Source organism: Apium graveolens, chromosome 5, assembly GCF_009905375.1.
Source record: "Apium graveolens cultivar Ventura chromosome 5, ASM990537v1, whole genome shotgun sequence".
Classification (NCBI taxonomy): Eukaryota; Viridiplantae; Streptophyta; class Magnoliopsida; order Apiales; family Apiaceae; genus Apium; species Apium graveolens.
In genome coordinates this window covers 7,335,676-7,348,200 of record NC_133651.1, presented here as the reverse complement: position 1 = coordinate 7,348,200, position 12,525 = coordinate 7,335,676, and the positions used below count along the sequence as shown (strand labels likewise).

At 37.0% G+C, this 12,525-nt stretch overlaps 2 protein-coding genes and 1 long non-coding RNA gene across 3 annotated transcripts; 2 read left to right on the top strand and 1 right to left on the bottom strand.

Moving 5' to 3' along the window:
- The first annotated feature begins 147 nt into the window (after positions 1 to 147).
- Positions 148 to 919, top strand: LOC141659121 (uncharacterized). Its single transcript, XR_012549623.1, has 3 exons — positions 148 to 373; positions 616 to 742; positions 840 to 919. It is a non-coding gene; the product is annotated as an uncharacterized LOC141659121 (long non-coding RNA).
- A 34-nt stretch (positions 920 to 953) lies between these two features.
- LOC141659722 (uncharacterized) lies at positions 954 to 3,701 on the top strand. Its single transcript, XM_074466650.1, has 4 exons — positions 954 to 1,163; positions 1,328 to 1,420; positions 1,727 to 2,224; positions 3,603 to 3,701. The coding sequence occupies exons 1-4, from the start codon at positions 1,140 to 1,142 to the stop codon at positions 3,699 to 3,701; spliced, it is 714 nt and encodes a 237-aa protein (XP_074322751.1). The 5' UTR covers positions 954 to 1,139.
- A 7,377-nt stretch (positions 3,702 to 11,078) lies between these two features.
- LOC141659721 (uncharacterized) lies at positions 11,079 to 12,223 on the bottom strand. Its single transcript, XM_074466649.1, has 2 exons — positions 12,216 to 12,223; positions 11,079 to 11,457 (listed from the first exon to the last, which is right to left on the bottom strand). Exons 1-2 carry the CDS (start codon positions 12,221 to 12,223, stop codon positions 11,079 to 11,081), a joined length of 387 nt encoding a protein of 128 aa, XP_074322750.1.
- Between the last annotated feature and the right edge of the window lie 302 nt (positions 12,224 to 12,525).

The following is a 12,525-nucleotide window of genomic DNA, read 5'->3' as shown; positions in this document are numbered from 1 at the left end:
TGTTTGTGATTCTTATGGCGTTGGGGTCTAGTAACAGCTGGAATGGTGGTAGTAGAGGGGGAAGAGGTGGACGGGGAAGAGGTGGACGCGGAAGAGGGGGAGGTGGACAGGGAAGAGGTGGACAGGGAAGGGGTGGAAAGGGAAGGGGTACTGGTAGAGGGAATGGCAGTGGAACGGAAAATGAAGGAGATAGGGAGGAAGGTGGCGATAATGATGACAATGATGAGGAGAATGGTGATGAAGGACAGGAAAGTCGTATTGTACCGCATATAACATTCCAGAGAGCTAAACGTAGCTGCTGTGTTGGTGACTACAATAAGAGACCTGCCACAGATGCGGATAGGCAGATTGTCCATTTTATCGAAGGAAGAAAGTAATTTCTATTTCCTACTACATATTGCTTATACATATATACGGGTTTGATACAAGTGTAGTACTGTGTGTATACAATTGAATGTGCAAAAACTTATACCTTTACCTGCTTGATTATTAAGATTAATCTGTTCCTTATGATACATACTAGTGTATAAATTACATGTCTAATAGCATAAGACTATTTTATCCTAGTATGTTATATATACTATAAAAAAATCTGACTGTAACTAATAATTGTAGTATCAAGGAGGCTAAGAAAAAAAAGACCTTGAGCTACATAATTAAAGTAAATTGGGATGAATATACACATCAATCAAAGGGAGCAGAACGTGAAGCCTTCTATGACCGTTGTATTAAGGAATTTAAGGTATTTTTAATTTTCATGCCTTTTATTTTTTCATATTAATTATACGCAGTTGTTTACCTTTTTAATTTTATACTTGTACGTGTATCTCGTTTGGTAGAAGTACTATGCTTATCCAGAAGGAGTTGAAGAAGAGGGGGATAGAGCGGTAAAAGAGTATTTGAAGAAAAATTGGAAGAGCCTTCCATATCAGGAGAAGACCAGGGCAGAGCGGGATGCTAATGACGCGAGAAATGGAGGATCGACCACGGCTACTCGACGTTCTTTCAGACCACATTACTTCAGCCCGCGGACTTGGGACAGCCTCAATGAGTACTGGGATTCTGACCTGTTTAAGAAGAGGTCTATCAAATCCAAGAATGCTCGAGCACAGCTGGAACATCAACATTATAGCGGGGCAATGCCTTTTGACGAGAGACGTGAGGTATACGAATTTTAGTGAGTAATAATTTTTGTCTAGTTCTTTATTTTGATTACTCAGATTCAAGTACCTTAATCTTTACGCTCATTAGACATTATAAGATGTCTAATTTATAAAATGATTTGTAAGTAAACCATTTGTAAGTAAATTGATGTTTTTAATTACAGAGGCTTGAAGAGGAAAAACAAGCACCTATTTCTGATATGGAGTTTATGGACCACGTATACCACTTTGATAATCCGGCTACTATAAAGTTGAAGGTATACATACACATAATTCAAGTAGCATTACATTTATATGATCATACATTTACATTCATTTTGGAGAATGTTTTGATATCAATAACGTCCCTGTAAAAATTAAAAGAGAATTTTGTGCAACATATCTATTCATAGGTTTATTGTTATTGTTCTGCACTCTCAAATTCAAATCGTCAAACATGATTAAAAAGTAAATGCCGTGCAGTATATATATAATTATAGTTAGTTTAAATTCTTTGTTCTTGTTACTTAACAATTTTCAGCTTGATTGTGTAAATTTGGACTTATGTCTTTTACATGTTGCAGGAAGATATGGAAAGGGTGCGGGCTTCACAATCCATACCGGAAGAGATGACTTTGGATCCACCTCCATCACCAGCTAGTTTGAAGAAGATACATCGGAAAAATGAATTGAGCCTAACAATCCTAGCGAGGCCCCCGAAAAAGGGAATATCTGTCCTTCATCCTCGACATCCGGTAGCTGAAATTATAGGAGGCTACAAGGCAGCGGAACTGACTAGCTTCCAAAGTACACAGAATTCTCGTTCCTCTTCCCAGCCAATTTCTGATGATAATCTGGATTTGATAGTCAGGGTTTCTGGTGAGATACACCTAATGGTTCATTCCCTGGAGATGACGGAGGTGCCACGTGCATTACTAAATGATCGAATGCAAAGCTTGGCCACTGCAGCATTCCCGAACCGAGATGACCCGAAGCAGCAGGAGTTATGGACTGAATATATGCGGCTTGGGACGGCCTTTGTTGTTGATGCCATGGCATTGAACAAAAAAGTCATTTTGGAGGTACCTTTCTTATCTTAGTTCATATAATTTTCTACGGCATCTTTATTTCAGTTACAGTAATACACATTACCTAAACTATAGAGATAAATTTGATTCTATAGTTATATTATATTTTCTTCAAAACTATTATTCAAAAACAAATATGGAGCCAAAAGTGCCTGCGTACTATGAACATTTTATAACAATAAAGTACATATAGTAAGGAAATTGCTTCCTTGAAAAGCAAGTGAAGTGAATCTATTCATATTTTTCTATAAATAGTCAATAAAGTTATAAAGTCAACTGTGGTTAAATTATTTGAATAAAGTTGGTAAAAAAAGAAAAAGAGACCAGAATATGCAAAACCATATAAATGGAAGGAAATTTCCATAAATTTACAAGTGCTAGCTAGTTCCCACTTAGGTTTTATGCAAGAAGATATTATTTCTAACAAAGGGGATAGTTTGAGTTAAATTATTGAGGAAGTGAACCAAATTTTAGCTACAATATTTGGCTTCACAACAACAAGAAAATCTAAAGGTCGGTTGGAGAAAATTGACAAAAAAATAGTAGTGTATTAATTTTTTACAAGTTTAGGCAGGGGTGTTTTGAATTTCAAGTATGTTTGTAGGTGAAAAATTGTCCTAAAATAACTGTAGTCTACATAATTATTTGATTGCATTAAAGCAGGAGCTTCTTGTCAAATAGCTCAACTTGGCCTTTTCTTCAAGAGTGGTTCAGACAGTAGGGAATGACAGATGAGTTGAATGGTAACACAAACACAATGCCTATGAAATGTATAGGCAGCCATTTTTAAAAGCTTAGATTTAAACAATAATTATATGTGAAGAGATAAGGTTTTGGAAATAAGAATATGATGACATTGATTTGTGATGCCTGAAATTTCTGGTACTCGTGTACAATTATTCAGGATTATCGTTATAATTCTGGGCTGATGGAAGGGTTTCACAGTTTGGAAATTATAGCTTTTTTACCTGTGTCTCTAAACTTGTGTATGCTGGAATTTATGTGTGACACACCTGGAATGTATGTTTTATAATTGTAATGGTGCCTGAATTTGTAAGATAATAACTAACCACACCTTGTGCATGTTTTTGTTACGTGGTTTAAAAGTAATATCACTTAGTGAGTAGGAAGCATAAAAATAACAAATATAAATTTATTTGGTCCATGAACCACTACCTATAACTAAGTTTCTATTACAGACTTCTGAAAGTTATTGCAGGTGATAATATAGCCTGTGTTAATAATATTACTAAGTTTTTCTAAATCCTCAGCTGAGTAAAGACACCTTTGTTGGCAGTATACAAATTTTGTGATAATGTAAGCTAATTTCTTTTATGTTGTGTTCTTATATAATGTATACCATGTATTGCAGGGTATTAGAATTGAAAAGGCTCCTTTGTATGACAACCACTTCCAAGACAACGATGAAGATGATGAAGATCAAGATGCTGAGAATTACTCCCTCCATTAGCGTAACACTCCCAGCTCTAACTAGTACTCTAACTAGTACAAGTAGGTTGACTTTGCCGTCGAATGAACTTCAAATATCTACTAATATCATCTGTTAGATAATTATTTTGGGATATAACAACTAATTTCTCCTTGGTAGCTAACTTTTTGGGACAAAAACTTATGTGATATGTCTCCTTTTGGGTTAACTTTTTGGGATTGAACAATCAATCTCCCAGCCTAGCTTAACTTGTTGAGCTATTAGATGTCAAACATTTGACAATATATTGGCATGTATAACCTTTTGGATGTTTTAAGGAAGTTATTCGGATGGCACAATTTAAACTTATCTTTATATTGTTTGAGTTTTTGTTTATTTTTGGAGATTGTGGATGGGATATACAGGTTATGGATATACTGGTTCACAGGGCCGGTTTTTTTTTAAATAATTGTATGTTAAATCTGTCCGCTTTTCGTCACATTTAACATACCAATATCTCATACAATAATTATATCTGACTAATATTAGTCACATTTTCTCTTTAAATTTGATCAAAATCAGTCATTTTTATAAATTCGACTAACACAAACGGAGTCATATTTACAATTTTGACCAAAAAATAACCTAGTCAAATTTATAAATTTGACCGATACCCGTGGTATTTTGTGACCAGAGGCGGGAAATTTAATTTTTACGAAAATTTTGAAGTCAAAGGTCAAAATATAAAACTGACCAATTGAAGTCGATTTTAGGCGGTCAAATTTAGTGGGTCATATTTGAGCGGTCATATTTGGTCGGTCAAATTTAATTAATTTTGACCGATTTCACTAAATTTGACCAGCCTAAAAAAGACCGACACATTTCGGTCGTATTTAGCTAAATACGACCGCCAGCGGTCAAATTTGATTAAATATGACTGGAAAATTTCGGTCATATTTAGCCGTTTTTCTTGTAGTGAATATAGCAGCCTATGCGAACAACACAAGCAACTATAGCTTCTCACAGAAGCACCAATGGCCTCTAATCCCTTGATTGTGTAAATTAACAATTAAGGAAATAATAGAAAAGGTAAAGTTAAAATAAAAAATATTACGAAATAATTTTTGCTGAAGGGTAACACTAGGCCTAAAATCTAATAAACCTTAAAAATGCTCTTTAAATGCGGAAGTTCTCCTTCTAAATAAATCTGAATAATTTCATGTACATCTACATCTAATAATTTTAATGAATGACATGATCTTCTTACATACATATAAGGCATAATCTCATGCAAGAAGTATATGATATGGTGTCCCAATTTATGAATCTCATAATTTTTTCTTGTTTTTAATAGTTTATCTAACAAACAACAATCATAACCTAAAATTTAGTAGTTCGCATGTCTCTACACAGAGAGGGGGGAGGGGTAATACCTAGAATCGAACTAAGATGGAGATGGAGATGTAGTGATCTAAACAGCTTTTAATTAGAGCTCGAAACAAATTAATCACACATTATAATCAGTGTAACTCAATTTAATTAAAAAACTCAGTTTAGTATTAATACGAAGAAGTGAAGAATACAAGAACAAAAAGACGGAGATATGAGATGGAGAGAGACGCAGTTAGATTGGAAATTTGGGCTCCGTCGACTATAAAATTGGGGATCTCGTGTATTTGCTAAAAGTAATAAGATAGGTTTCTATTTTCTTTCCTAATTTTTTTTATTTAATTATTGATGCGTCTGGTGCGAATGAATAGATATATTTGATTGAATCACAAATGTATAAAATAGGCTTGTGTGGCCATTGTATCTTAACACACAAATTATCGTGTTCAACAGACGCATATTCATGCCCCTCACTTACATATGCATCTGTGGATGATACAACAGGCTTAAAAAATTATTTTACATGACTGGTGAGCATATAACAGACATAAAATGGGAGACGCATATGATACTTTTTGTACTAGTGTCACCCTGTCTCAACTTATCAAATTCTAGCTGAGCAAGACAATGTGGCTGCAGAAAGAATGCTAAATCTGGTGCATACAACAGCCTCCATGCCAAGAGCCAAAGATGCTATCTCAGTCACGCCTCCCACAGCTGGTGATGATGTTGATTATGGAACTGGTGGTTCAGAAGACTTCTTTGGAGATGAAGATGATAATGAAGAAGAGCTCATGGACATAGGGAGGAAGCAGGCACTAGCTCAAGATCAAACATTCCATCTTGAGTGTTTTCCAAAGAATGTGATGAGCAACACTTCAAGACCACTCTCTTTCATATCATCCAACAAACTCAGACAGCTCTTTAAGCTACAACCAATGCCCACACTAAGAAGCTTCTTCAAGCACATCTCAATTCTCTCCAACTGCACCAAATTCAATCTCTTCTACACAATCTGGATGTCACTGCAATAAAAACAGAGATTGATCAGGTCAAGAAGGATGTTTTTGAGAGGTTGGATGCTAAATTTCCAAACACAACCATGCTTTACATCAACAGACAACTGAGGAAAAACTCTAATCTTGCAACCAAAGTAGACTCCATGGATACAATACTAAAAACAGTGAAAGCCTCTCTCACTGCAAAAGCTAGTGGCTGCACAAACTTCTACCTCCACTACACTTAATGCTAACAAAAAGGGGGAGAAAGATCCAATAGTCCCAGTTAGTGAAGGAGAGCCAACAAGTGAGGGGGAGAATGTGCTTAATATACAAGTCAGTCAAGTAATTGTTCCAGAAATTACTTATCCTAAGCCACCAGTTTTGGACAGCATTGATCTGATCCAGATAGCAGCTGCTAAGTTAAATTCAAAGTCAGATTTCAAAAAGCTTGATATTGCAACAGCTGAAAAGGAATTAGATGATAAATGGAAGAAGATTGTTGAAGAAATTCGGAAGAAATTTGGTCAGATAAAGAAAACAGACAAGATCTTTCATCACTACTTTCAAGTTAAGCAAATTTATGTGAATGAAATGAGTCTGAGTTATTTAGAAAATGGCCAAACTTCATGCATTAAGTCTCTAAAAGCCAACCTGGTTTTGAAGCCTAAAAGGAATTATCCAAAGTCATCAGACAAGAATCCCTTGGATCTAATGTTTGAGACTCCAAAGCTAGATGAAAAGAAGTTGTTGGCAAGGTCCATTGCATTCTTCAAAGATCCAACTGATTCAGTACAAAAGAAGAGAATTGCCAAAATCTACAGGAATGGAAAAGAGATTTGTGTGGTGGTTGGACACCCTCAGTTTGTAGCAACTGAAAAGGAAGAAAAAGAAAGAATCAAGCAAGAAAAGAGGCAAGCTACTTTAGATGCTAAGAAGCTCAAACAGAAGAAAGAGCATGTTGCTATAGTAGCCAAGCTTCACGCTGTGAAAGCTACAACTGAAATCTCTGAAAAGCAACCTGTAGTAGCTGAAGATCAGGATCAGAAAATGCACAAGGAACCTCAACAAAAAAGGAAGTTCAGGTACAAGCTCCATTCCAAAAGAAAATTGGATTTCAGTGATTAGGAAATGGAAGATCACGTTCCCAAAGAGCCTACAACTTCAACTCAAACATCCAAGCCCTCAGTGGTACATGAGGAATTTAAGGTGGATCCAATGAAAAATTTTCATGGTGAGCCTATAGTTCCCAAGGATGAGCCAATAGACTGGGAAAGTTTGCCTATACCTGAGCTTAATTTACCAATTTTCAATAAAGAAAAGAAGACAAAGATAAGAGCAATCAAGAAGATCAAGCATGTGACTCTCAGAACCAGAACATTAGCCAAAGCTCAACCAACTGTCAATAAGGGAGATCTTCTATATATCTGTGACATCAAGGAATATTCAGATATAAATCTCTACTTGGATGAATTGGAAGAAGTAAAAGGGATTGATGCTCACAAAAATCTCCCTGAAAGACTGGTATTCAAATACAAAGGTGATAGAGAGATCGTATGGCCCCTTCACAGAATTCTCCAAGAAAGTTGTAATGTTTTGATAAAGATCTTCTTATGCTTTGAGAAGAATAACTGAGGAGCAGAAAAAGCCTCAAATGCACTTCCAAGAACTCTAACAATTCCCTTCACAGGAAGTACAGTGCACTTGAGCCCTTACTGGCTGATGGAATTCATGAATGACAAAGGTATGTGAAGATTCTTCAGATTGGATGACCAATTGAGCATCTCAAGTAATGAGACTCTACTGGAAATCCAAGAAAAGCTAGATCTATCAAATGCTGAAGAATTTGAATTCCACAGGGAGCTCCAAAATCAAATAGAAGAAAACAACTGGAAACTTGGGAAGACATCAAGACCATCAGAGAAATAGAAAACATCTACTCAGACTAGAGAAGCACCTTGATAATGATTGTGAGAACTCTTTGTACACTTTACTTTGTCCAATTTTCAATAAATAGTAGCACTTACTAGTTTCATCTACTATTATTCAATCTATACATTTAGGGTGTTTTGTTATCATCAAGCTTCTCTTAATTTATGGCTATAATTCCATTAGACATAAATTGGGGGAGATTGTTAGGAATATGTTGTGAACTTCATGATAAGTTAAATAAAACACCTTAGTAGATTTAACTTAGTATTTTTTAGCTCTCGACGGATGTTATAATATAGTCCCGATGAATGATCTTTATAGTCCCGACGGATGATAACTGAACATCCATCGAGAGTGTAGCTTATGTAACAATAAGTATTGCAGCACATCTCTTCAAACAACAATGTTTTTAGTCTAGTAGATTCTGTAGGATTCTCTAAGTCATGTTGACTACTAGATTGATATACAGAATAGGTTGGATAATTGTAAATTTGAGATGTCTTGTAATTCTGTATATGTGAAATGGAGTCAAGTGACAGAAAGGCTTCCAACGGATGATCTACAAAGACTACTGACGGATAATCAACAAGGCTCCTGATGGATGATCAACATAATACCGACGAATGATAATATTCAAATTAGCAACTGACAGTGAAAACACAGTCAATGTTGTTTGTAAATGGAATGTGGTAGCCTAATTACAGATTTTAGATAACAAAGAAGCATTACCATTTCCATGCAATTATGTAGATATTCAAAGATGCTGGAATAGAGTAGTGAAACAACACGGAGTTAGACTAGATATAGTTTATCTTATTATCTTGTCTTACTGTCATGTAACTTGGTAATATATAAACCAAGTGTAGCAAGTAGAACAAATAACTGAATAAGCATTATTTTCAGAGAGATAGAAAAAACTGTATATGTTAATAATTTCTCTGTAAGTTTGTAAGTTCTCTTGTAAGCAGCTGTCTGCTATTCAAGCAACATAGAGTTCTCATACTAATATATATCTATGGTGGATAAGTTCAAATCCACCAGAAAGTTTTAAAGCTTTGTGTTTTATTACTTTGTGTTTTGATTTCAATTCAAGTTTCATTCCGCACTTCTTGTAAAATTAAACACTGTTATATATATTAAGTAAGAAAAGTCTTAAAATTCAAAAAGGAGCCATAATTACATTCAACCCCCTTCTGTAATTCTTGTTGCATTGCTTGGGAATAACATGAGTTTCTACTTCAGGCGCGAGAAGGGGATGAGGAAGGCCCCAGCCAACCCCTACGCACAAAACAAAAGCCAGGGGCCTTCTTCCAGCCTGCATGGGGAATCCGGGGAAAGGACACAATTGTCGGAAATACGAAGCATGTCAAAGAATGGTCGCTTCAGTCTATTTCCTCGGTAAACTACCAGGTGTTTGTCCTTCAATAGGACCTGGAAGCCAATGAACTGTTTGGCGCTCAGGCCATGGCGTCGGTAACTTGTTTTTTCCTTTCCCCTTTTCTTTTATATTTACTTTCTTTTTCTTAGCCGAAACCTATTTTGTTTCTTTCCTTTCCTTCTATTTCAGACAAATATCCATTTGTAAGGGGTGCTTCATCAAGATAAGGCTGGAAAGGTGGCTTATGATGATACCACCAAGAACTTGAGGAGGCCAATCAACAGGTCGAGAGCCTCAAGGCCCAGCTTGCCTCCTCGACTTCTGACTTAGAGACTGTTGGGGCCAAAATCGTCGTGTTAAGCAACGAAAAAGAAAAAAGGTTTGACGCCTGGATGGATACTCACCCTATGAGCTACAAGGAGGGTTGGGACGTCGCGATTGAGGCCATTCTGGATGAGTACCCGGAAATGCTCGAGGTAGAATCCTTCCCTTGCCCTCTTAAGGTCCCAAGGCTGGGGGAAGTAACAGACAGGGTTCTGGACCTTATTCACGAAGAGGAAAAATCAGTCCCTTCTCCTGATCCTATAGCTTCTTCATCCAAGGCACCAGTTGAGAGCCAGGGTCAGAAAAGGAAAGAGCCCGAGTCTAGCTCCGGAGAAGAGGAATCCTCCTCCGACAAGGAGGCTGAGCCTAGTGTGAAGAAGGCCAGAGTGGAAGAGCCTCAAAGATCAGCATCTCCCAAGGCATCTGAGGATAGTTCTGAGAAGACTTATGAGGAAACTTTTGAGGAAACTTCCGAGGGGCCAACTAAGGAAACATCTGAGGAGACTTCAGAGAGTGGCTCCAAGGAGTTCGGGCCTCCTAAATCGAGTGCATAGCTTTTCCTTTTTTCTATTTTCTTTATTTTGTAAAATACTTTTTGAAATTCTGACTTTGTTACCCTTCGGGGTTTTATTTATGTTATTTCCTTTGCTTTATATGCTTTTTGATTGATTAGGAATTTGAACCACACAGTTCTAAGAGTCATGCATTGAATAATGGAAAAAAGACTAAAAATGATTTGAACCACACAGTTTTAAGAGTCATGCATTGAATAATGGAAATAAGACTGAAAAATAGATGGATATGACAGACTTGCAAATATTGTTAATGGCATCCCTATTATAGAGAACATTCCGTTTATCAAAGCATGAATCTTACTAAGTAAACCAATCGTTATCATAACTTGGCTTTTCAAAGTTTGAAATAATTTCAACTTAAGAATATATATCCTGGTTTTTCAAAACCTTTTATAAAATGGATTCAACCCTTAATAGTCATGAACTAGAATATAAATCCTATTAATACTGAGATATAAAATCCTAAGCAAGAAAAGCTTCAAGGTGCTTTTGAACCTTGTTACCACTATAGTAATTACAAGCTATAGGTAGTAAACTTTCAGGTTTTGTGCATGCCAAGTTTGAGGTACTTCTTCCCCATCCACGGTCTCCAACTTATAAAATCTTCTTCCTTGAACGCTCTTAACCTTGTATGGCCCTTCTCAGTTTGGGGCAAGCTTTCCTTTCTACCCTACTCCAGAAGCTTCCACCTTCCTTAGGACCAAATCTCCTTGCTTGAAGAATCTCTCTTTTACCCTCAGATTATAATAAAAAGAGGCTTTTTTCTGACATTCCAAAATCTTTGCGTGCGCCGCATCTCGTACTTCATCTATTAAATCCAATGCTAATTTTTTCCCTCCTCATTTTCCTCAGCGTTGAAAGCTTCGATCCTTGGGGACGAATGTGATATTTCCACGGGTACTACTGCTTCTGCTCCACATGCTAACATAAAGGGTGTTGCTCCAGTAGTCACTCTACAAGTAGTCCGATAAGCCCAAAGTATTGGCAGTATTTCATCCACCCAATTATTTCTGGACTTTTCAATCCTTTTCTTTAGCCCGTCCAGAATGATCCGATTAGCAACCTTTGCTTTCCCATTAGCTTGAGGGTGAGCAACAGAAGTGAATCTCAAGTCAATTTCATTTTCTTCATAATATTTCCTGAACTCTTCATTATTGAATTGTGTTCCATTGTCAGTCACAAAGATTCGAGGAATCCCGTACCTGCACATAATATTTTCCAACAGGAACTGAGCGACTTGCTTAGTCATAATCTTTTTCAGGGGCTTGGCTTCAACCCACTTGTTAAAATATTCAATTTTTATGATCAAGAACTTTCTCTAAGCGGTGGCCATGGGGAAAGGTCCGAGAATATCCATTCCTCACATGGCAATGGCCATGGGAGAATTGATGGAAGTCAGCATCTCAGGAGGATTTCAAACAACTGGTGCATGTTTCTGACAACGATCACACTCCTTCACATATTCTTTGGCATCAACCATCATTTCAGGACAATAAAAGCCTAAACGGGTTATCTTATGTGCCAGTGCTCTGCCCCCAAGTGTTTCTGACAAGTACCTTCGTGTACTTCTTCGAGAGCCAAATGCGCCTCATCAGGTTTGAGACATCTTAAGTAAGGAACCACATAAGATCTTTTGTACAGAATCCCATCGATCAAGGTATAGCTCAGTACTCGAACAACCAATTTTTGCGCTTTAGTCACATCATTCGGGAGCCAACCAGTTTGAATATGGGTCTTAATAGTATCTATCCATGATGTCCCCAGCCCTATAGGGGCTACAAGCTTAACATCAATGCTTCGTGTTTTCAAAATGCGGAAATACACACTTCCTGAACTTTTTGATATATCTGATGAGGCGAACTTAGATAATGCATTTGCCTAAACATTTTCCACTCTTGGAATGGGTTCAGCATGGCATTCATCAAATTGAGTCATCATGCCCTTCACTAGGCGGACATACCTGACCATAGTTTCATCTCTTGCCTCAAACTCCCCCTTGACTTGGGATATGACAAGTTTTGAATCTCCACAAACTTTCAAGTTCTTGACCCTCAATGTCCCTGCTAGGCCGAGGCCAGCTATCAGAGGTTTATACTCAGCCTCATTATTTGTGGTTGGGAAGTCTAACTTCATAGCATATTCAATCAAAAAACCATCTGGACTTTGTAAAATAAACCCTGCTCCACTCGAATTTGTTTTTGATGCTCCGTTAAAATAGAGAACCCAGTATTCCTTCTCTTTACTGCCCTCTCCTTTATCACCTTCCGTGT

Excerpts from the sequence above, each read along its gene's own strand:
- LOC141659722 (XM_074466650.1), top strand. The coding sequence starts at position 1,140 with ATGCCTTTTGACGAGAGACGTGAG. Across the intron at positions 1,421-1,726 it reads CGGCTACTATAAAGTTGAAG|GAAGATATGGAAAGGGTGCG; the intron begins GTATACATACAC and ends TACATGTTGCAG. Across the intron at positions 2,225-3,602 it reads ACAAAAAAGTCATTTTGGAG|GGTATTAGAATTGAAAAGGC; the intron begins GTACCTTTCTTA and ends CATGTATTGCAG.